The sequence below is a fragment of the Dasypus novemcinctus genome, chromosome 6 (genome assembly GCF_030445035.2).
Source record: "Dasypus novemcinctus isolate mDasNov1 chromosome 6, mDasNov1.1.hap2, whole genome shotgun sequence".
NCBI classification, from domain to species: Eukaryota; Metazoa; Chordata; class Mammalia; order Cingulata; family Dasypodidae; genus Dasypus; species Dasypus novemcinctus.
In genome coordinates, this window is record NC_080678.1 from 124,101,177 (window position 1) to 124,126,560 (window position 25,384).

A 25,384-nucleotide genomic window follows, 5' to 3' on the forward strand; every position below is an offset into this window, starting at 1 on the left:
ACTGGTCTTTGCCCTTGCACTTGGAGAATCGTTGCTGCTCCATTGGGAAGTACAACAGAGTTCCCTGGAATGGGAATCAGCACTCCGTTAGTTGTCTAAGTCCCCTCTCAATTTAGAGGTGGACTGGACATTGCCATCTTCCTAGGTTCCTCAGGATGGAGGAATAAATATGGATTAGAATGGACTTATTCCTGTTCTACTATAGAATTATTGTGACTCTAGCAATGGAAGAAAATATATCATTGATATGGAGAAAGTCACCACAGGAGTTTCTGAAGTCAAGGAGAGGGAAGAAGAGGTGTGATAATGGGACATTTTGGGGACTTGGAGTTGTCCTGAATGATATTGCAGGGACAGATGCAGGACATTGTATATCCTGCCATAACCCACTGACAGGACTGTGATAGCTGTGTAGCAGTGTTCCAAAATGTATTCATCAAATTCAATTAATGTGCCACACTGATGAAAGAGGTTGCTTATGAGGGAGAAGTTGGGGGTTGGGGGTATAGCGGTATATTGGAACCTCATTTTTAATGTAACATTTTGTGTGATCTATGTATCTTTTTAAAAATATAATAAATAATTACTATCTTAAAATATTTTATTGGTATATGATTTTAATTCTCCAGTTATTAAATTCTCTTACCAGTTGAGGCCAACCTTTTTCAATGAACTGCAATCAGTGAGTTTGCCCTCACCTGCTGCTCTCAGTACTCATAGTGCTCAGTGCACTCTGATATGGCTTACACATTCTGCACTTACATACATTGCCCTTGAGAAGCTGCCTACATCCATCTGACTGAAACTACTGAAAGCATCTTAACCTTTCAAGAATCCTCAACAAATTCCCTAATTTCCTCCTTCTATCCATTTTTGTCCTGGTCTCCTATGTCACCACACTCTCTTGGATTTTTTCTGGACCCACATTACATATTTTCAAGCTATTTCTGAAATGTTAAATGTTGAAACTCATTAGCACATAGTCCCAGTCCTTCCTTTAATCCTATCTCTCCACCTAGACGATATATTCCATTCCTTTGGCTTAGTTATCATCTATGATTATAGAACTTACACATTCCTGTCCAAATTTCATAAATGAGTTCCAGACATGAAAATATATTCTGCATTGAGATTCTCATTGTTTTATTATCAGTAACTTAGATGGACTCATCACCTTTTGAAAATCTTGCTCTTCTTTAATGATTGAGTAAAATTATCTGTCACACAGTTGCTCAATAAAGAAATTTGATGTTATTCTTTAAAATGTAGGGCCAGATTCTATGTTTCATTTGCTAGAATGACTCTATATTTTTGGGCAGTCCTGGCTCAGAGTTGTCTTCCAACATATATATGCTCATTTTTAAAAAAATTCACTTTCTCAAAAAATATGCCTGGAATTGACAGTGATCAGAAGGATCTGTGGGCTTGGTGTTTAGCATAGCATAATAGACACACTGAACTAGTCTAGGAAGGAAAAGTGACTTTATTAGCCAGAGGAGGACTGGAGATCTAGCAATCTCAAATTAGCCTCCTTGTTGAGAGGTTTTCTTACAGCTTGCATACAGGCTTGCAACAAAGGAAGTTAACCATTAATTGAGCTCTCCAGGAATGGGCTGGGGAGTTTCTCTAATGTTTTTTCTCTTATTGACAGCAGCATATATAATAATCCTGGGATCTCTAATTCTCATTAGATAAAGGTAATAGATCGAAGCATTACATGTTTACATTTTTTCTTTACAAAGAGTAAATAACAGATATGGCTAATATCAAACTATAAAGTTTTATGTTTTTTTAAAATGAGTACACAGCATATCTATTTTTTTAATGTTATATTAAAAAAATATGAGGTCCCCATATACCCTCACCCCCCTCACCCTACTCTTCCCACATCAACAGCCTCTTTCATCATCATGGGGTGTTCATTACATTTGGTGAGTACATTTTGGAGCACTGCTGCACCACATGGATAATGGTTTACATTGTAGTTTACACTCTCGCCCAGTCCCACCAGTGGGCCTTGGTAGGACAGACAATATCCAGCATCTGTCCCTGTAGTACCAACCAGGACAACTCCAAGTCCTGAAAATGCCCCCACATCATATCTTTCTTCCCTCTCCCTACCCTCAGCAGCTACCATGGCCACTTTCTCCACTTCAATGCTACAATTTATTCCATTACTAATCACAATAGTTCCATAGTAGAATATCAGTAAGTCCACTCTAATCCATACTCTGTTCCTCCATCCTGTGGACCCTGGGATGGTTATGTCCACTCCACCTCTATATTAAGAGGGGGGCATACATTCCACATGGATGATGGATGCAATTCTCCTGCTTGCAGTTGTAGTTACTTTTGGCTCCCTGGTGTGGTGGTTGACCTTCTTCACCTCCCTGTTAGCTGGCCGGGGTAAGTCCAATAAACCAGAGGGTAGGAGTTATAAGTGTGCTGAGGCTCAGGGCCTAGCTGTCACATGGGCAGTCCAGAGATTCCGGTCTCCTGAGTATACACCAACCCCAGCAACAACCACAGGTCCAATAAAAGTGACAAAAGGGGCATGTGTAGAAAGGTCACATCTGAGTCCAACTCCATCACACTCAGGAACACAAACTCCAAAGTAGGGCCAACTGACCTGGCACTTTCACACATGTGTACCCTATGGTACTTGTAGGTTTCACATACATTTTAATCTTGCTACAGAAACCAGGCTGAAAACACATAGGACTATATAAGAAAGCCATGAAAATGGAATAATTGATTACCTAAAATGCATGATACGAAAGTAATGAAATGCTAATATTTTAATTTCAGTAGTGTGAATTTAAAAATGATAAAATATGTATTTGTATATAAATACCTGTGCCTAAAATGGAAATATCTTGATTGATTTCTCTACAGAAATAATTTATTCTTCTATTTCTCAAGATATATCTGAATAATTTTTAAATCAACTCTTATAATTGCTACTAACTGGAGAGATAATTGGTACTAGGCAAAGTGAGATCATAGTCAGGGTCATAGTCATGACTTCTAACCTCCACACTTTTTCAAAAGATCCTTGAGTCAAGCCTGCTCTAGAGAGACTGAAATGAAAAATAGTGTGAGAGAGATGCAGAAGGTTACTGCCCTAAATTTCTTTCATTAATTGGCTTATTTTAAAAAGAAATAAGTGGAAATGAATGACATATTAACTGTGAATGCTTTAGATTTTGTTCTTAGGTTCTTGTTTTGCTTTAGTGTATTTGTTACCTTATTGTCATGGTTTACTTGTGCTGCTAATAGTTTTTAATTTGTGCACCAAAATTCACAGTCCATTGAGTATTGATTAAGATTACATGGCTGCTAATCTTACTCTGTTATTTGTCTTGAGGGTTAAAAAAAATTAGCATATTGTTCCCCTAATACCTGCTAGCAGTTACAATACTTTTTTGGGTTTGTTTTTTGTTGTTGTTGTTGTTGTTGTTGTTGTTTTTGAGACTGTGACTTTGCCTTCCTTCACAAAGATCCCTACTTATGGAAACCAAAGTGCATATTCTGATAGAAATCAATAGATACTACTTAGTTATATTCAATAGGCCGAGTGCCTTAAAATATAGGATGTAGCTCTGATTACAGTAATGCATCTGAATGGTCATAAAGGAAAAATGTTTTCTGACACAGTTTCTTCAAGAGTGCCAGTAATTTAGCACTAAAATAGTAAGCTTTGTTACAACTCAAAATAAACTGAATGTACTGTTAAAGCATATGCAAGCATACATTGATAATAATTTTAGTTAAAAAAATTTTAAACCCAACTTATTCATAAAAAAACAGCAATGAAACTTAATAATTTCTTTTGGGAACCCTTAATATTTTGAAGTTTTAAGATGGATTTGACATAATGAGACCTATACTGGATAGTCTTTCCTTTGCTTTATAGTAAAATATATACACTCTTGAACTATTAAAATTTTCCTTGTATATTTTTTCAGCACAAATATTTCTATTTACATTGAATCACATGGATGACTGAGAAAATATTTGTAGATTTCAATTCTACTCAGACATACAGATTAGTAAGAATCTTCTTGGTATACATGCTTTAGACTACTTACCCAGGACAACCAAAATCCATAAAAGTGTGGATTATCTTTCAGAAAGTAAGAAGGTTGGTTTTGAGAGTTTTAGAAGGAAGTGAATGAGTCAAGGTGTGCCTTGAGTAGATTTATCTTGACTAACATCTGAGTTAATCAAGATGTGTCTTTTGAATTATAGGACTGATGATGTTATCAACTACATAGAGAAAGAAGCTCTGATCTACACATGTTTTGAAAGCAGCTTCATTAAGACTTGGATTCCTTGCATTCTCAGACTATTTGTGTTCTCATGAATAAGGAAGAGAATTTTAAACAGGTGGGAGAGTCCTAGTGCATTTTGTAAATGTTTTTCATTTTAATAAGAATGTATTTAATTTGACTGCAGGCAGTTGGGCCTAGACCATGTGAGGTCAGGTTAACTTATTGTGGATATATAATATTTCTGGATTTATAATTATTTGATCATTTCAAAGGAAAATTTATTTTATCTATTACCATTCAAGGAAGCATTTATGCAGTTTGACCAGGGGGAGAGATGAAAATATGAACCAAAAAAATAAATGTACGAAGAAAAATTATATGAGGGACCTGAAGGAATAGTAGTATTGTAATATAGGCTGTTAGAACAGCAAACAATACCTTATGTTAGGGCTCAGTGAAGAGATCCCTGAGAAAATGACAAAACAGGGACTGAAGGAACATGAGTAGGATGTGGAAAGTGTTTGAGGGGATTTCCATGGAAATGAAGTATGGTTAGCTAGCATGAATGTATTTGTGTTTTTCTGAATGATGAATTCGTATTTAATCTTAGAATGCCTGGGGGCTCCTACCTTAAAATTACTTAATTTGAAGGGAAATATTTTCTTGACGTTGTATACCTTGATTATATTGGTCTTGATTGGCATCTAGGTTAATCAGAGAGTAAGAGTTAGAAGATAATTTATTTTAGATTTCTGGGATCATTGTGGTGGAAATGTGTTGAGTTATATTTGAATTTTTTGCCTCTCTCTATGAATGTAGAGATGTACACTGTCATTTTAGAGCCAACAGTGGAATATATTGAAGCAATTGAATAGATAGGTGAGATTGTCATGATAGTTTACAGAAATGGGAGATTAAGGGGACTAGATGTTCTAATAATATTGTTTGAGTAGTGCCATGCAGAACAAAAGAGGAAGGAGTGATTAGAATACTTTGAATACATTCGGGGAACTGAGATGTCCAAGGAGTCTAAGAAAAAGAAAGTTCCCAAAAGCTCCAATTTGTCTTTAGTTCCAAGTTATAGATTGAAGCACACATACTTGATTTATTCATGGGGAGCTTATTGCAGATGGTAGCATGATTTACTTAAGAGGAAGTCTGTGATGATATTAACTCATCTTTTAAGGCTGTATGAGAAAAGTGTGAAAGTGCTCATGTAGATTGTGAAAGAAGGAAAAGGAAATCGGGTACTAGAGATGAAATAGGCACAGGGGGCCTTTGGGTTCATAATAGAAGAGACACAATAAGGTTAAATGATTAGGTGATTGTGATAGAAAAGATTTCAAAAAGAAATAGTTAAGAGAAGAATTTAGTTGGAGACATTCAACTTAATTAGGTGCCAAGACTTTTCAATGAGAGAGAAGGAATAACTAATGGGTATGAATGCCGGAATAACTAGACATGGCATTAAGTCGAAGTAATTTTTTAAAAATCACATCATTCGCCTCGTTATTATGTTAATCTAATCTGGTAAAATTAATGTGAAATGTGAGAATATATGGTATGCAAATTATGGTGGAAGCAAAACTCAATTATCAAGATGTAGTCTTTTTCCCAGATATATTTGAAAGCACTAGGAATTGTAATTCTGTATTTAGTCATAAAGCAACAGCTTAGTAATATGCTGTGTCACATGTAATAAACATGACAGGAAATTAGAATCACCTCCTATGTGGGCAGATGTGGAAAACTAAGATATTTATTGAAACATACAGTAAATATAGTTCTCAAGAAGCATATGCTGAAATATGTATGCTTGGAATAAATCTGGCATCTGGCAATAAATATTACATGAGTTGGAAGCTAATATTTGGGAAGTGGGTTCAATGCAATGGAGGTTTCCTTGTATCAGGAGAACCTGTGCATGTGTTTATTTGTAACAGAGTATATGAAGAGGAAGTTTTAACAACAGGGTATCTGATTATTTAAATCAGAGGTGACATTCCATGTAATACCTTGTGTGGCATGTAACCCTTAAGATATTTGAAATTGGGATATAGAAAGCAAATATTTAAATCTAGCTGTGTATTTTTCTGGCCACATAAGTTTGTCATATTACTTCACCTCTCTGAACTTCTATTTGAAACATTTGTTAAATGAGTAAATTAAACTTTATCAGCTGGCTTATTGAGAATATTAAATTATTAAAAATATGTAATTCTTCAGACATGTTGAATACAATCATTTTCTTCCTGAACTTGAGGTACAAATGCCTAAGTTAATCCTAGATATGATCAGCTACATAATAGTATATATTCTCTTTTTTTTTTCTTTTACTTTTAATAATATATAGTTTTAAGTTTCTTACAAATACCTTCGGGTGAGATATAGAACTTAGTGTTGACGGGTTTGCACTGTTAGACATCACATATGGAAGAACTAAGATGTTTTAGGACAAAACATCATGTCAGGGTCATGGTAGAGCAGGAAGAGAGTGAGAGCCCAGAAGACAGAAATGCATGTGAGAGAACCAATACTATTGTAAAAGCCAACTGAGAAATTCCAGTCTGTTTCCTCTTGTGGTGAGGACTGATTTCCAAATGTGATTTTGGTCATGGATTCCTATGTTTTGGAATTAGGGATGAGTAAAAGTCTCTGAACACCATGGGCTAATTAATATGTATAATGCATGGGTTTTCATGTTCTTATCTGTACAATGAACATAGTCATATCATCATTAACCAGAGAAGACAAAACCTCCAGCATCTTGACCCTGGGAAAGGAGAGTCCTCTCCTTATTTCTCTTGAGCACATTTCATGTTCCTTTTGTTCATTGGGCTGAGTATACTCCTGGGTGAAGGGTTTGGCATTCATGACAGGTGGGCCTGAAAGTTGTGGTCAAGACTTGAATCTTAAGTCTTCTTTCTCCATTCTCAGCTTTGTTCAATCTGTGCTTGTCTGGTTTTGAATACAAATCCAGAGGAAGATAGATGACAGCTCAGGTTTTGACAATGCAATCACAGGTGAGTAAGGAGTTCTTCTTTTACTGAAATTGCACTTCTGTTGCCAGCAGATGGGAAGATTTCTCCTATTGGTATGGATATTTCAAATGTATGATCTGAGCTTTAATTAATTTTATACAGGACTCTTTAATAATTATGGTTAGGGACTGATGAATGAATAATATTCCCAGAGTTGGTTCCAGCTTTCTTAAAGATTGTATTGTCTGAAAAGATGACAGATGTTTTCTTTTTCTTATGCATCCATTGTTTCATTGGATAAATAATGAGTTGATTGATCATGTTAGTGCCTGAGATTGGCCCTGACATGTAATGAATAGATGTGACAGGGATGAACAAGAAGAGAAATTTATAGTCAGAAAAGGGGCTGAGTTTTCAACTGTGGGGTCAATCCAGCATTACAGGTACTGTGGTGTAGGGGTAGGAATAACTACCAGAAGCATGGGAACATTAGTAAATTAAAGGAAATGAAGAATAATTTATTTTCCCCAAATTTAATTTTCTTAAAATTTTGATGGAATGTATTTGCACATTTTGAAATATTTTTTAAAAGAAAACCAAAATTTACCTTACCACTGTTGTTCAAATTCCTAACTTCAATTTTCTAAGGCAAACATTCAAATTTTATAAATGAATGAAATCATAGGAATTATTTTTCCTTCCTTGTGGCTGTGGTTTCAGAAGCTTTATAATAAGTAGTATAAAATTTATTTCTCTGTGAAAATTTTTGAAGACTTGGTGAGACCAAAAGCAATGAACAGGATTCTTTTTAATCTTTCACACACAAATGGTATGAAGATCAAAGTTAGACAATGAAAAGTGGTATTTTAGACCCCAGAAGAAGTTGAGATTGGGAAATCTCCTTCCATAGGAATTGTCAGTCTAAGGCCATTTATCAGTACAGCTGTCTCAGGAATCCCTGGCTTATGACCCTGAACTATCTGTATTTATACATTGCAATGAATACCTGGGTTATGTAGCATTGAGGAAGGCAGAACTTATTGATTTGTTACCTAATCAGTTTAGTGGAATTCTGGATATTTCTTCAAGTTTCCCTGCCATTTTAATGAATAATAGATTGAATTTAACTTGCATTTGTGAAAAAGCATAACGTGTTCTTAAATGATTTTATAACTAAAGGAAAGTGAGTTCATCTGTATAGGGGAATTATCTAAGCGCATTTATTTTTTTTAATGAAATATAGATATTGCTTGCCTTACAATAAGTCTGTAAATTTACTTAAAATTCTTCAGAAAAATTGATTTAGTTTTAAGTGATTGAATGAAAGCTTTATCATCAATTTTAAAAAGGCATAATTACAAATTTATTGGGAAATTTCCATGTGTATATAACATCCCATGTCATATGATTTTCTTTAACAATATGGTATTATGTATTTAGAGTGTGTATGTATCTGTGAGAGCATCTGAAAGGCAGATGAAAATTCAGCATTGATAATGATGTTACTGGAACCCTATATACATTTTTTCTTCTTTAGTGCTGCTGTTTTGTACAGTACACTCAAGACATTGCTTAGGATAGTGATGTGTGAACCAAATTTCTATGATGTTTTAGGAGTATGTGACCTACAAGGATGTAGCTGTAGACTTCACCAAGGAAGAGTGGGACCTGTTAGACACATTCCAGCAAAAGCTGTTCAGAGAAGTGATGATGGAGAATATAAATAACTTGGTTTCAGTAGGTGAGAGTCTCAAAATTTTTCTGCCATCTCTATCTATCTCTATCTCTCATCTATGTAACCTATCTACAAATATATTTATCATAAATCATCTTCCATTTATTTATTCAAATATCAGCTTCTCCATGTTGTGTTTTTATTTTCTCTTATATTTTTATATTTTATGATTTTTATACATTTTACTGTTATAAAATATAAAACTGCCTAAATGCTTCTTTAATTTTTTTATTTACATCTAGTTCACCCCAATAGAATTTAATCTTTGTGACTACAGCTTAATGTTTTTCTTGAATCCCGATTTCTAATACTCAGTGCTGTGCTGAGAACTCTGAATACTTTTTGAATGGAAAAATAATTGACTGTGGTGAAATAAATATTCTGCTTCAAGGACTATTCTGAGACTTCAGAACATCATAAAACATTGCATATATCCTTTTCTATATAGAATTTAGAACATTCTTTTGGATTTATATTAGCTGAATTATTTTTGAACATAATATTCAGTTAGTTTGGAAATATAGATTTCTCCCCATTTAGAATATAAATGATACTACGGTTTCTCTTTGTACTAATGCATGGGCAACAATAACCAGTGGTCCTCACTGAAATTGGAAAAAGTTGAAGAGTTATAATTTCTGTTTAAATATTATCAATTATCTGAGTTCTAGGTTTTGTTGCATTGCTAACCTTCAGTGCTTACCTTATTCTTTGGTAACCTGCCATGTACATCATGATCACACTCTGTTACTATTACAAATCATAATTCTGGCAACTTTTTATCATATAAACAGGATATCAAGTCTGCAAAACAGATTTGCTTTCCCAATTGGGACAAGGAGAAGTGTGGAGAGAAGGAATAGGATTTCCTCAATACCAGAATTCAGGTAAGCTCTAAGGACCTGTACATCAGAGGTGGGTCTCATGATATAAGGAGTATTGCTTCAGTAATTTAACTTCAGAATTCCTTAAGTGAATTATGATTTCTTTAGGTTTACTTACATGAGTTATATCTAAAATGTAGCTGATGATATTGGGTATATATTCTGTATACCTCTCAAGATTTATCAAGTATCCTTGGCATTGTGAAAATGATATTCATTTTTACTGCAATTAAACCTTCACATAATGATCCTTGTCCTGGTCTTATTCTGGGAATATTTTTCCCTCTTTTTTCACCTCCTGATATCCCAACTTCTATTTTCTCATATTCCATGCCTGAAAATCTTTTCTGATTGTAGTATCTTATAATGTTTTCTTATTCCTGAAGTATTCATTATTTTGATATTCTTTCCCAGCTAATTGTGAATGTGGGAAACATACTGAAAGAGATACTTGGAACTTTCTAAAATTATGGTCCCCCAATGCTATTCTAACAATTTTTTTTTCTTTTCAATTTCTGCAGGGAGGAAAAGTGCCTTTAAAACATGGGAAATGATAGAAATGATATTCAACCAACCTACCTGTTGGAAAGACACTTCTAAAATGGCATTGGTGAGCTTAATTTTGTGAACCTTAATATTTCAGTAGATTCCTAGGGATGGAATGAATTGGGATTTCAGTAAAATCATGAAATTGTAATTAATTTGGAGATTAAGTGCTAATTCAGCAACAATCTGTGATAGTTTCAATTAAAGTAAAAATAAACCTAAACACAAACTCTTACCTGAGTTCATATCTAAAATGAATTGCATAAACATGTTTCACACATGATGTTTCATTATTCTTTGAAAAATCATGAAGCTCAAAATTAATCAGATACCCCTGCAATTAGATTGTTCTAATAGAGAATCTCTGTGTATGGAGAGGAATAATATATACATGAAAACAGTATGGCAAGTATTTTAGTTGGAGACTATCACTTGCAGATTAATCTAGGTTTCATATGTAGGGAAATGAAGAAATTCATTTTTATGAACAAATGTTTTACCATCTCACATCTCATTCCCTACAGCAGAGATCTCACAACCAAAAGAATTATTTTAAATGTAATTATTTGCAAGAAGATTCCTCTCAGACATCCACAATGAAACAACATGCATTAATTCACATGACAAAGAAATCCTATTTCAACAAACCACCACCAGCTATCCTCAGTGATCATTCGTCTTTTAATCAAAATAAGCATATTAATCCTAGAAATAAATCATATGAATGCTATCAAAGTTCTAAAAATTGTATGCAATGTCCTGACCTAAGACAATACAATAAAATTCCCATTGGAGAGCAACCCCATGAATGTAACCTATGTGGGAAAATTTTCAGTCAACATCCCCATTGTCAACGACTTGAGAGAACTCCTACTGAAAAGAAACCCCATGAATGCCATCTTTGTGGGGAAGCCTTCAGTCAATCCTCTTCCCTAAAAAAACATCAAAGAACTCACACTGGAGAGAAACTCCATGAATGCCATCTTTGTGGAAAAGCCTTTAGTAAATCCTCTTACCTTAAAATACATCAGAGAACCCACACTGGAGAGAAACCCTATGAATGTCACCTTTGTGGGAAAGCTTTCATTCGATCCTCTAACTTAAGACAACATGAGAGAATTCACACAGGAGAGAAACCACATGAATGCCATCTATGTGGGAAAACCTTCAGATACTATGCTCATCTTAAAGTACACGAGAGATCTCACACTGGAGAGAAACCTTATGAATGCCATCTCTGTGTGAAAGCATTCACTACATCCTCTTCCCTTAAATACCATGAGAGTACTCACATTGAAGAGAAAGCCCATGAATGTCATCTATGTGGGAAAGCCTTCAGTCACTCCTCTTCCCTAAAAAAGCATCAGTTAACTCACACTGGAGAGAAACCTTATGAATGTCATGTTTGTGGGAAAACCTTCAGTCAATCCTCTTCCCTGAAAAAACATCTGATAACTCACACTGGAGAGAAAATGTATGAATGTCATCTTTGTGGGAAAGCCTTCAGTCACTCCTCTTCCTTAAAAAAACATCAGAGAACTCACACTGGAGAGAAACCCCATGAATGCCATCTTTGTGGGAAAGCCTTCAGTCAATCTTCTTATCTTATAGTACATCAGAGAACTCACACTGGAGAGAAACCCTATGAATGCCACCTTTGTGGGAAAGCCTTCATTCAATCCTCTAACCTAAGACAACATGAGAAAACTCACACTGGAGAGATTCCCCTTGAATGTCATCTATGTGGGAAAGCCTTCAGTCAATATGCTAATCCTAAAGAACATGAGAGATCGCACACTGGAAAGAAACCCTATGAATGTCATCTTTGTGGGAAAGCATTAAGTCACCCCTCTTCCTTAAAAAAAAAGTCAGAGAACTCACACTTCAGGGAAACCCCATGAATGTCATTGAGGCAGGGAAACATTCAGTCAAAATTCCCATCTTCAACATGAGAGAACTCAACTGGAGAGAAACACTATTTATACCGTATTTGTGGGAAAGGTTTATTTCATCCCTCTTCCATGGAAAAATGTGAAAGAATTCACATGAGATAAAATATGAATGTCACCAATGTGGAAATGAATTCAGTAATTATTCTAATTTTAGGTGACATGAGACAACTCACAGTGGCAAGAAACCATATGAATATCATCTTCAATGACATGAGAGAATTCACACTGTAGAAAAACACTATAAATGTCATTTATGTGGGAAAAAACTTGTCAATTTTCTACTTTTAAACACCATATGAGAACTCATATTGTAGAAAAACTCAATGAATGTTGTCTATGTTGTCTTCACCTGTATTTCTGCCCTCAGGCAACATGACAGAATTCACGCTGGACAGAAACCATATCATATGTATAAGGAAACCTTAATTTTTCAAGTCTTAGACAATAGATTACTCAAATGGAGTGAATCCCTATGAATGAGAACAATTTGAGAAAGTCATTATTCAGTATTATTTTAAATGTAACAACTCACACTTTATATCTTTTTCATATTTAAGAGCCTTCACCCATAGATTTAACCTTTAAATATATCTGAAAATTCACATTCTGAAGAAACAACATTTTTAATGTGTTCAGATAATATAATACCTCATATTGGTAGAAATCCATATGCATGTCATTTATGTAGCAAAGGCCTTAGTAGATAAATGATATACTATAAGAGAAAACACATAATGTAAATATAATGGGATTGGGGATGCCTCTTCTACCAATCTAACTGATAAGCTAATCAGAGAAATCACATGTGAGGAATTCAACATCTGTACTCAATGTGGGATTGCCTTAATTCCTAATTTATCCTTTAAATGAGTGAACTCCAAAAGAGTGAAACACTAGGTCTGCAGTAACTGTGCACTATCATTCAAAGCTAAGCCTTAGTATACTAAAGGAAACTCAGTTTAAGAATAACTACAGGGAAACGGACTTGGCCCAGTGGTTAGGGCGTCTGTCTACCGCATGGGAGGTCTGCGGTTCAAACCCCGGGCCTCCTTGACCCGTGTGCAGCTGGCCCACGCGCAGTGCTGATGCGCGCAAGGAGTGCCCTGCCACGCAGGGGTGTCCCCCACGTAGGGGAGCCCCAAGCGCAAGGAGTGCGCCCCGTAAGGAGAGCCGCCCAGCGCGAAAGCAAGTGCAGCCTGCCCAGGAATGGCGCCGCCCACACTTCCCTTGCCGCTGACAACAGAAGCAGCAAAAGAATAACTACAAAACATTAAGTAAGCAGAAGACTTCATTAGGAGGATGAAACCACTTGAGGGATTTCCAGAAAATACATTGCAGAGAATGCAATGAAAAATCATTTATTCCCAGGTTGGGGGGTTTGAGTGCATCAGTAATTTTGTCTCCATGATGGATATTGTTTGAGGGGTTTGGGCAAATGATTAGGTATCTGATGGCTGATTTTTTGGATATCAACTGGAAATTTTATAACTTTGGAGATAGAATGTGTGAAATATGTGATTTTGGAGTCTTTTCCCCATTAATGTATGTAGTTCTCTGGTTGCCTTTCCTAGGTCAGTGATTAGATATCTGAAGTGGGGGAACAGATATGGACAATTTGTTCCTAATGTTAGAGATAACAACACTACATCTCCATGACTAGTATTTTTAACTGTGTGTAAGAATCATGCACTCAGTAGTTCACTGTGCCAGCCAGAGGTCCATTTCATTCTCACTGCCCATCAGTAATTTCCCATAAAAAAGTATCCATGCAAAATATACTGCAATAATCATCTTGTTAATAATAAAATATCGACTAGATTCCAAAATGTTCCGTGCCCATAGGCTGTGATATTATGATGGTTGACATTTGGAAATCCTGTCCATGGCATTAGTTATTAAAACTTTAAGATCCAGAGCATGCAAATATGGAAATTTTTAACTAAGTTTTTTTTATTAAAGCAAATAAATTTATTGATATATATATTAGGAAAGCATGCAATCCATCCAAAGTGTAGAGTCAGTGGGATTTGGCATAATCACATAGTTGTATATTCATCACTTCAATCATTATTAGAACATTTTCATTATTTCAATAATAATAAACAGGACCAGAAAAATCAAATTTTCATGACCTCAATTTCTCTATGTTAAGAAATTGCTGTACATAGCTGATCTTTTTGGCTATTAATGCATATTTATTTTTAAGAAGCTTACTTGATTTAGACACATAACATACAAACTATAATAAGTAGTCAGTAGGTCTTAGTGTAATCAAAATGGTGTGCCTTCATCACCAAAATAGTTTTACAACAATTAATTCCATTACTCCATAAGGAAAAACTCCACAGCCCCTAGTCACCTTGCAATCTCTGTATCCTGTCACAATCCTATATAAGTAATCAAATTTCATTTTCATGAATTGATTTATATTTGCATATTAAAGAAATGGAATCATACAATTTTGACTTTATATCTGTATATGATGTGAGAGAATGTTCTATTTTTTATAATTTATAAAATTCTTTAAACATACTTAGATTACATAAATATTACATGAAAAATATAAGGTATTCCTATATGCCCCACTCCCTACCCTTCCCACACATTCCCATGTTAACAATATCCTTCATTAATGTTGTACATTTGTTTCAGTTGATGAAAACAGATTGGAGAATTGCAACTAAGTGTGGATTATAGTTTTCATTATGGTTTAAACTCTGTCCCACACAATTTTGTAAGTTATGACAAGTTATTTATTGACCTTTATTATTGCAGTGTCATTTAGGACAATTCCAGTATCCCCAAAATGCCCCCATTTTTTGCCTATTTTTCCTTCTCCCTCCCCTCAAAACCCTAGAGGCCACTGCTTCCACATCAATGATAAAATTTCCTCCATTGCTAGAATCACAATAAGTTTTTAGTAGAATAACAGTAAGTTTATCCATTGATCATTCCCCAATACTGAGGATTCTGGGATATTGACACCCACTCCACCTCTAAATGATAGGGAGCTACTGTCTTATTAAGAAGATGGATGGGAAAGTCTTGCTTCCAGTTGTAGACTCTGATCCTTGGGATGTGGCTGTCCAACACCATCTTGTTAGTTGTCCTGGGTGTGTCCAAAGAACTGGTAAGTAGGTATTGTAACTCCTCAGATTCAGAGCCCAAATGACACATGGAAAGCTCAAAGATTTAAGTCTTGGACATAAACCTATCAACTCTAGCACTAGTTGTAGGTTCAAATAGGAGGGGCAGAAGAACCATGTATAAGGGAACCATGACTAAGTCCAACTCTGTCACGCTGGAGCATAAATTTCCAAGTAGGCCCATTGTCCGGGCACCAAATCCTGAGCTGCCCATAGTGTATGGATGTCTCCAGATCCCTCAGTAGCCCCTCTATTTCAGGCAATATCTACTAAGGCAGTTAATGGGATCCTGCTGAGATGTGCATAAGCCTAACATTTGGATGAACTCCCAACTCACTTTGAAGCCTCTTAGCCATATAAACTCATATATTTACAATTTCATCCCTCTTTTCAAGGTCTTTTTCAAGTTACTTTGCTAGTTGATGCTTGATACTAATTTCTCAGCACCAGGGAGGCTTATCCCTGGGAGTCATGTCTCATGCCAGGGGAAGGTAATGTATTTATAGGCTGATTTTGGCTTAGAGGGAGGCCACATTTAAGCAACAAGGAGGTTCTCAGGAGATAACTCTTAGGCAACCTAGAATACTAGGCTTTCAATTTCTAAAGAAAATGTTCATAAGTACAGTCATCAATATAAAGGGCCTGTCAATCGTCCATCCTACTTCATGAGTCAATGCCCCTGTACTACAGGGATTCTTGCTGTCCCATTAGAGAATGTGGAAGAATTCCTCAGTATGGGAATTGGATATTCTCTCAGTTACTGAGTAGATCTCCATTCATCATGGCAATGCCCCATCAACATTGGAGCTCATTCATATACCTTGTAGGTATGCCTCAGATGAACTTCCCATGCATCCCTATCACTGACACCCTGCATCAACGGTGCTCCCCTGCCACAGTTGTAACACTTCAGTGATCCAAAAGGTCTTTAAAAAATGAAGCCAACAATATAACCTAATAAAATTAATATGAAAATGAAATGATAGTTTTTAAAATGGCAAAAATTACAAAAAAATTAAAATATTGCAATAATAAAACAAATTAAATTTTAAAAAATCGTCATGATGTCTTTTATCAGTCAGTTATGTTGTCTTGTATGTATAGTGACATTTTCCTCCATTTATTTTCCCTGCATATTATTTTTTCATTTTATCTTCAAAGAAGCTTTCAGTTACAGAAAAGTCACATAAAGAATATAGAGGATTCCCATACACCCAACATCTTCCCCTTTTCCCCTTTCCCCTATTAATATTTTACATGGCTGGTACATTTGTTACAATTGATGTGCAAATATTGAAATATTGCTACTAATTGTGGTCAATGATTTACATTATGGTTTACAATTTTATAAATTTTGATGAAATTTAACATGGCCTGTGTCCATCATTGCAAGATCATGCAAAACAATTTCAATGCCCCCAAAATGCCCATGTTCCATCTGTTCTATTCCTCCCTCCCCCATTCCTCAGAACCCATGGCAGCCACCAAGCTTCACTCCTTGAAGTACAAGATTCATAGTTACTTGCAACAAAATTGAGGGCTTGACATACTGGCCTGTCCTCCCTTATTAGGCACTGCTAATGCTCTCAAGACATCCCTGCCCCTCTATTTGAGAACATAGCAGAATGGGAGAACTCCCCAGAATGGGAGTCCAATGCCTTATCTTTCATTGTGTGAGACTCCACCCACTGATAAAATGTACTATGACAGAATGAACATTCACATACTCCCTGAAACCAGCCCCAGGTGCACCCTGCCCCACATGCCTCACACATATAACACCCTAAACCAATAACTCTCACCTGCCATATTAGCCAAAAAAATCCCAACATTGTAGTTTAAACCACATATGTGCAAATCACATTTCATCCACTCCCTCCATCTAGTTCCATGGACAGTATAATAACCCAACCCTACAACCCTCACATGCCAGCAACCCCAACCCAATAGTATCACTGCAACACTGTTAAGTTCATCCACTGCACAACTACATCCTTCTACCTTATCATAGATTTTTCTCATATGGGCATTGGCTCACAACCCTCAACTCCCTTTCTGTCTGTAAACCTATCTTCCATACTCTAGCTTTGGGAGTCTCCCTCAATTTACCTAATTCATGTCAGTAAGTTCATCTAATATCTCTCCATCAGTGCCTGGCTTGCTTCACTCAACATAAGCTCTACAAGGTTCATTATTTTTTTCCCATGTGTTAGTACTGAATTCCTTCTTACAGCTGAGTAATATTCCATTGTATGTATGCACCAGAGTTTGCTTAACCACTCATCTGTTGATGGACATTTGGGTTTTCCAACTTTTGGCAATAGTGAATAATGATGCTATGAAGATTGTTGTGCATATATCTGTTTGTGTCCCTGTGTTCAATTCTTCTGGGTATATACCCAGCAGTGGGATTGCTGGATCATATGGCAGTTCAATAGTTAGCTTCCTGAAGAACTGCCAGACTGTTCTGCAGAATAGTTGCATCATTCTGCCTTCCACCAACAGTGGATAAGTGTTCCCATCCCTGCATAACCTCTTCAACACTTGTGGCACTCAGATTTTTTCATAGACATGAATCTAATGGGTGTAAGATGATATCTCATTGTAGGTTTGATTTGCATTTCCTTAATAGCTAGTAATGTTGAACATCTTTTCATTTGACTTTTCATTTGTATTTCTACTCTAGAGAAGTGTCTCATCAAAACCCTTCCCCCTTTTTTAAATGGATTGTCTTTTTATTTTTGAGATGTAGGATTTCTTTCTATATGCTGGATATTAGGTCCTGTAGCAGTTTGATATAGTTATGAATTCCAAAAATAGATAAAGAATTATATTTGTAAACTGGTCTATCTAAAGTTTCACATTTACTTAATTAAATTATGATTAGAGCTTTTATTGGGCCATGTCAGTAGGGCATTGAGTCCCTACCCTTTAGTGGGTGGGGACTTACAGATAAAAGACATGGCAAAGGAAGAGATTTGGGGTTTTGATTTTGGAGTGTATTTGATGCTGCATTTTTGAGCTGGAGTCCAGGAAGTGAACATATAGAAGCACACATGGCAGAAGCCACAGGAAGAGACAGAGCCATTTGCCTGATAATCTACAGCTGGACTTGTGGAATGAGCACAGCCGCTGGGCTTGGAGAGAAATACAGCCCTGGTAAGAGAGGAACCCAAGAAGCCAGAACTCTTGGTAGATGTCACCAGCTATCTTGCCCTAACATATGGCAATAGACTTTGATGATGGAAATAACTTATGCTTTATGGCCTGGAACTGTAAACTTTAACTCCAAATAAATATCCTTTATGAAAACTAACAGATTTCAGGTATTTTGCATCAGCAACCCTTTGGCTGACTATTACAGGACCCTGTTAGATATATTGTTAACAAATACTTTCTCCCATTTGATAGGCCGCCTTTTCACTTTCTTGATAAATTCCTTTGAGGTGCAAAAGTTGTAAATTTTGAGGAGGTCATATTTATCTATTTCTTCTTTTGTTGTTTGTGTTTTGGGTGTAAACTTCATGAAACCACTTCCTAAGACAATATCTTGTAGATGCTTCCCTATGCTACCTTCCAAGTTCTTCATTGTCTTGACTCTTATATTTAGATCTTTTATCCATCTTGAGTTGATTTTTGTATAAGGTAAGAGATGGTATTCCTCTCTCATTCTTTTGGATACAGATACCCAGTTCTTTAAGTACCCTTTGTTGAAGAGGCCATTTTCTCCCAGTTAAGTTGACTTGGTGGTGTTCTTGAATATCTGTTGACTGTATATTCCAGGATCTATTTCAGAACTCTCAGTTCAGTTCCATTGGTCAGTACATCTATTCTTGGTGCCAATACTATGCAGTTTTGACCACTGTAGCTTTTTAGTATGTTTTAAAGTCAGGCAGTGTAATTCCTCTGATTTCATTTTTCTTGGGCCCCTTGTCCTTCCAATTAAATTTCAGAGTTAGCTTTTCCAATTCAGTAAAAAAAATGATGTGTTAATTTTTGGGAATTACATTAAAGCTGTAAATCAGTTTGGGTAGGATAGACATCTTCATGATATTTAGTCTTCCTGTCCATAAACAGATAATAATCTTTCATTTATTAGGTCTTTGATTTCCTTTAAAAGTATTGTGTAGTTTTCTGTGTACAAGTCCTTTACATTTTTAGTAGAATTTATTCCTAGTTATTTGATTCTTTTAGTTGCTTTGATAAATGGGATTTTTTCCTTCATTTCCTCCTCAGATTGCTCATTATTGTTGTACAGAAATGCTACTGATCTTTTTGCACATTAATCTTACATCCTGCCACTTCAGTGCAATCATTGTCTTCTGCTAATAGTGAAATGTTTACTTCTTCATTTTCAATTTGGATGCAGTTTATATATTTTCTATGCCCAGATCCTTGAGCAATAACTTGTAACAATGTTAAATAAACAAGGTGACATTGGGCATTCTTGTCTCATTCTAGGTTTTAGAGGGAAAACTTTTAGGATTTCACCATTGAATATGATGTTAGCTGTGTGTTTTTCATATATATCCTTTATCAGGTTGAGGAAGTTTCCTTCTATTCCTATCTTTTGAAGGGTTTTTATAAGGAAAGGATACTGTATTTTGTAGAATGTTTTTTTTCTGCATTTTTGAGATGTTCATTTCATTTCTTTATTTTTATCTTTTTATGTGGTGTATTACATTGATTGATTTTCTTATGTTGAATCATCCTTGCATATCAGGGATGAAACCCACTTGATCACTGTGTATAATTTATTTGATGTCTTGTAGAATATGATTAGCCAGTATTTTGTTGAGGATCTTAGCATCCAATTTCATTTGAGAAATTAGTCTATAGTTCTCCTTTCTTGTGGTATCTTTGGCTTTGGTATTAGGGTGATGTTGGCATCATAGAATGAAGCAATGTTCCATCTACTATTTTTTTTGAAGAATTTAAACAGGATTAGTATTCATTCTTTGTGAAATGTTAGGTAGTATTCACCTGTGAAGCCATCTGGTCCTGAGCTCTTCTTATTTTGGGGTACTTTGATGACTAGTTCAATCTCATTGCTTGTAATTGGTCTGTTCAGTTCATGAATTCCTCTTTTCATCAATGTAGGCTGTTTCTGGGTTTCTAGGAATTTATCCATTCCCTCTAAATTATCCATCTTGTTGGCATACAATTTTTCAAAGTATCATCTTATGGTACTCTAATTCTGTAGTATCTGTGGTGATGTCCCTTCCTCTTTTCTTATTTTAATATTTGGATCTTTTCTCTTTCTTTTTTAGTTTAAGGGTTTTTCAATTTTATTAACTGCTCAAAGAAGCAGCTTTTGGGGTTTTTTTTGTTTGTTTGTTTGGTTTTTTCTATTGCTTTCTTTTCAATTTCATTTAGCTCTGCTCTGCTCTTTGTTATTAATATTTTCTTCTTTATACTGTTTTTGTTAGTTTGTTGTACTTTTTCTAAGTCCTCCAGGTGTGCAGTTAGGTCTTTGATTTTAGCTTTCTTCTTTTTTAATATAGGCATTTATGGCTATGAATTTACCTCTAAGTACAGGTTTTGCTGCATCCCATAAGTTTATAATTATTTTGTCATTTTCTTTAGTTTCAAGGTAGTTACTGATTTCTTTTGCAATTTCCTTGACCCACTGATTGCCTGAGTGTGTTGTTTAACTTCCATATCTTTGTACCTAATCCGTTTCTCTGCCCCTTCCAATTTCCAACTTCATTCCATTGTGGTCAGAGAAAGTACTATCTATAATTTCAATCTTTCTGAATTCATTGAGAGTTGTCCTAGACCCTAGAATGCTATCTATCCTGGAGAATAATCCATGTGCTCTTGAGAAGAATGTATATCTGGATGTATTTGAGTGTATGTATCTATTTTGTATATATCTATTAGGTCCAGATCCTCTAATGTATTATTCAAGGTCTTTGTTTCTTTATAGATTCTGTGTTGAGATGTTCTGTCTAATGTTGATAATGGTGTAATAACCCCACACACACTATAATTGTAGAGGCATCTATTTTTTCACTTAGTTTTTACAATATTTACCTCATGTATTTTTAGGAGCACTGTTTAGATGCATAAATGTTCATGATTGTTCTGTCTTCTTCATAGATTATCCTCTTTATTAATATATAGTGGCCTTATTTGTTTCTTACAATAGTTTTAAATTTAAAATCTATTTATAGCTAGTGCCCCTTTTTGGTTATTGTTTGGATGAAAAATTCTTTTTCAACCATTCACTTTCAGCCCCCCCCCCCCTTTCAGACCTGTGTCAATGTAAGTTTCTTGTAGACAGCATATAAATGAATCATATTTCCTTATCCCTTCTGCCAATCTTTGTCTCTTGATTGGAGAGTGTAAGCCATTAACATGAAATGTTATTACAATCAAGGAATCCCTTCATTAGCCATATTATCTTTAAGTTTCTGTATGCCATATGATGGTGTTATTTCTGTTTTTATCATTTTAGTTTTTCTTACACTCTCCTCCTACTATCTCTCTCCTGGTTTTATCTTTCAACCTGCAGAATTCCTTTTAGTATATCTTGATATGCAGGTTTCTTATTATCAAACACTCCTAATATCTGTTTATCTGTAAATATTTTGAACTCTTCCTCATTTTTCAATGCCAACTTAGCTGGATAGAGAATGATTAGCTGGGAGGTTATTTTTTTCTTTTTTTTTTCTTTTTCTTTTTTCTCCAAATTCTACTCAATTTGTTCATTTTCTAAAAAGATATTACATTAAAAAAATATGAGGTCCCCACTCGCCCCCACCACCCCCACCCCACCACTCCACCCCCAATAACACTCTCCCCCATCATCATGTCACATCCATTGCACCTGGTGAGTACATCTTCGGGCATCGCTGCACCCCATGTCCCATGTTCCACACAATAGCCCACACTTTCCCTCGTTCCATCCAGTGGGCCATAGGAGGACAAACAACATCTGGCAATTGTCCCTGGGGCACCATCCATGACAACTGCAAGTCCCGAGAATGCCTCCACATCTCTTCTCCTCCTCCCCTTCCCCGCACCCAGCAGCCACCATGACCACATTTTCCACATCAATGCCACATTTTGTCGATTATTAACCACAATAGTTCATGAATAGAATATCATTAAGTCCACTCTGATCCTGTATTCCTCCTTCCTGTGGACCTTGGCTTGGTTGTGTCCATTCCACATCTATGTCAAGAGGGGGTTTAGATTCCACATGGATATTGTATGCAATCCTCCTGCTTTCAGTTGTAGGCACTCTAGGCTCCATGGTGTGGTGGTTGACGTTCTTCAATGCCATGTTAGCTGAGTGGAGTAAGTCCAATAAATCAGAGTGTAGAGGCTGAAGTCTATTGAGGTCAGGGCCTGGCTATCATGTCAGTCCATAGATTCAAATCCCCTAGATATATCTTAAACCCCAGCACCAACTACAATTCCAGTAAAGTAGCATGAAAGTCTTGTGAAAAGAGATACCATCTGAGTCCAGCTCCATCACGCAGAAACACCAGCTCCAAAGAAGGGTCAACTGGCATGGCAGTGAACCCCATCTGCAATGACCATAGAACCTGTGGGTCTCTTTAGCCCTCAAAAGGACCAATACCTGGGATTGTATCTACTTCATCTGTCTCTGAGACTCTGCTCAGGTGTGCATAAGGGCAATCCTTCTGACAACCTCCAGACTCTCTTTTAGAGACTCATAGCCATATAAACTCATTTGTCCTTTCCATTTCCCCCTTTATTTAGGTGAAACAGCATTTTCAACTCCTGTTATTATATGTAGACAGGGATATTCTGCTGGTCCACATTGAACCTTTAATTCAAGGTCATTTTCTAGTTGCATCATCAGCTGTTACTTGGTAGTGATCCCTCGGTACCAGGGAGGCTCATCCCTGGCTGTCATGTCCCACACTGGGGGGAATGCGTTGCATTTACATGCTGAGTTTGGCTTCGAGACTGGCCACATTTGAGTAACATGAAGGCTGTCAAGAGGAAACTCCTAGGCACAGTGCTGCTCTAGGCCTTGTTATTATTTCAGGCGTATAGGCTCACAAGCATAGTCATTAGTATCAGGGGCTCACTGTTGGACCCTCATTCCTTCCTCGTCCTTACCATTGCCCCTGGGGGACTGCCGATGCTCCAGTAGGGACCACGACAGAGCACCCCCAGCCAGGAACCCAGTACCCCCCAGCTGTTGTTTTTAATTGTTTCTACTATGAGTATATCCAAACATTACCATGCACCCTGGACATATGCCCTGTATAACTCCCTGTCAACCATATATCGCCTGTCAATAACATCCCATACCAGTATTCCCCCGCTGCCATTGTTGAACCACTCTGTGATCCAAAACTTCCTGAAAAGTGAAGCCCAATATAATGTCAGGTTCCCTTACTAGTAAAATGGAATATAGCGATGAGTTTAAAGGTTAGATATAGAATGCGTATTGATTTGGAAAAATTCTACATCCTATCGTTTTCTTTTTTCCTAATTATTGAGCTTCTCTTCACAAGACTCTTAGATCACAGTAATTCATATATACAATATACAGTACTCCCACACATCCACCATAAAACCTTTTCCCTTCCACAGTGATAATCTTATAAGTTATTCATATCATATTTACTTAATCTGATGTACAGACTCTGAAACAATAGCTTTCAAATAAGGTGACATCTGTGCTTACATTGTGGTCCCTACTTTAGGATATACAGTTTTTTTAATTTTTAGTTATCCTATGTTTTACATTATGGTTTACATTATTAGTCTGTCATCCCATTATATGTTTTTGGTGTAATATTACATATTTTATATCCATCCTTGTGTACTCTCGTGAAACTCCTCTCTTACCCCCACATTTACCTTGGTTCCATCCATTCAACATCCATTTTCCCCTCCCCTTGGGGCCCACAGCGACAGCCAATCTCCATTTCCTGAGGAGCCACGTCCAGAGATACTTGCAACAGTGTTCAGGGCCTGACTTGCTCAACTGCCCTAATGCCCTGGGAGCCACCCTTTCTCTCAAGAGATACAGTTCCCTCTTTTCTGATGGCATTAGTCCTCCCCAGGATGTGGGTCCACCCCCACTCTCACTACTTGGGTCTCTACCCAATGGTACAACCCACCCTGGCAAAATGAGCATTCAGACATTCCCCAGGAGTCCATCCCACGTCAGACCATCCCCTCCGAGCATCCTAAACAGGTAACACTCCTAATTATATTTTGATATGGTTTTCTCAGCATTTTACTCTCAACCAACACCAGACACTCTCCTATGTTCGTATGTTGCCCCTCCCTCCCCCCAATTTTTTGGGAAATAATACCCATCCGCCCATCCCCAGCCCCCCTCAAACCCACAAAGCCCCACCCAAAGGCAACCCCTTGCCCCCATTTTATCTCTTGTTTGTGCTCATACTTACCACCAGCTCATCATAGATTCCACCCCTGCAGACATCGGCTCACATCCTTCCTCCACCCCCTGACTTCCTGTAAGCCTATCTTCCAGTCTCTAGCTCTCTGAGGCAGCTTTCTTATTTCATATCATTGAGGTCATGTAGTATTTGTCCTTCAATGCCTGGGTTGCTTCACTCAACATAAGGTTTGCAAGATTCATCCATGTTATCACGTGTGTTTGTAGTGTGTTTGTTCTTACAGCCGAGTAGTATTCCATTGTATGTATATACCACATTTTATTGATCCACTCATCTGTTGATGGGCATTTGGGTTGATTCCAACTTTTGGCAATAGTGAACAATGCTGCTATGAAAATTGGTGTACATATATTGGTTTCTGTCCTTCTTTTCAGTTCTGCTGGTTATATACCGAGCAGTGGTATTAATGGGTCATATGGCAAATCTATGGTTACTTTTTTGAGAAAC

General features: G+C 36.5%; 1 protein-coding gene and 1 pseudogene across 12 annotated transcripts in view; both read left to right on the plus strand.

The window, feature by feature from the left end:
- The window catches only part of LOC101434078 (zinc finger protein 596-like), a 60,754-nt gene extending 44,180 nt beyond the window's left edge, over window positions 1-16,574 (plus strand). For 8 of the 12 annotated variants that reach the window (XM_058299364.2, XM_058299360.2, XM_058299357.2 and 5 more), the window contains 6 exons: window positions 4,252-4,389; window positions 7,212-7,297; window positions 8,870-8,996; window positions 9,785-9,877; window positions 10,396-10,484; window positions 10,945-16,574. In XM_058299364.2, the coding sequence (XP_058155347.1) occupies window positions 7,265-7,297; window positions 8,870-8,996; window positions 9,785-9,877; window positions 10,396-10,484; window positions 10,945-12,321 (1,719 nt within the window). In that variant the 5' untranslated portion in view covers window positions 4,252-4,389; window positions 7,212-7,264 and the 3' untranslated portion in view covers window positions 12,322-16,574. The remainder of the gene's footprint in view (window positions 1-4,251; window positions 4,390-7,211; window positions 7,298-8,869; window positions 8,997-9,784; window positions 9,878-10,395; window positions 10,485-10,944) is intronic. The other 4 variants (XM_058299359.2, XM_058299369.2, XM_058299368.2 and 1 more) reach the window with 2 other exon arrangements.
- The window catches only part of LOC139439098 (myotubularin-related protein 10-like), a 303,254-nt pseudogene that overhangs the window by 103,083 nt on the left and 174,787 nt on the right, over window positions 1-25,384 (plus strand).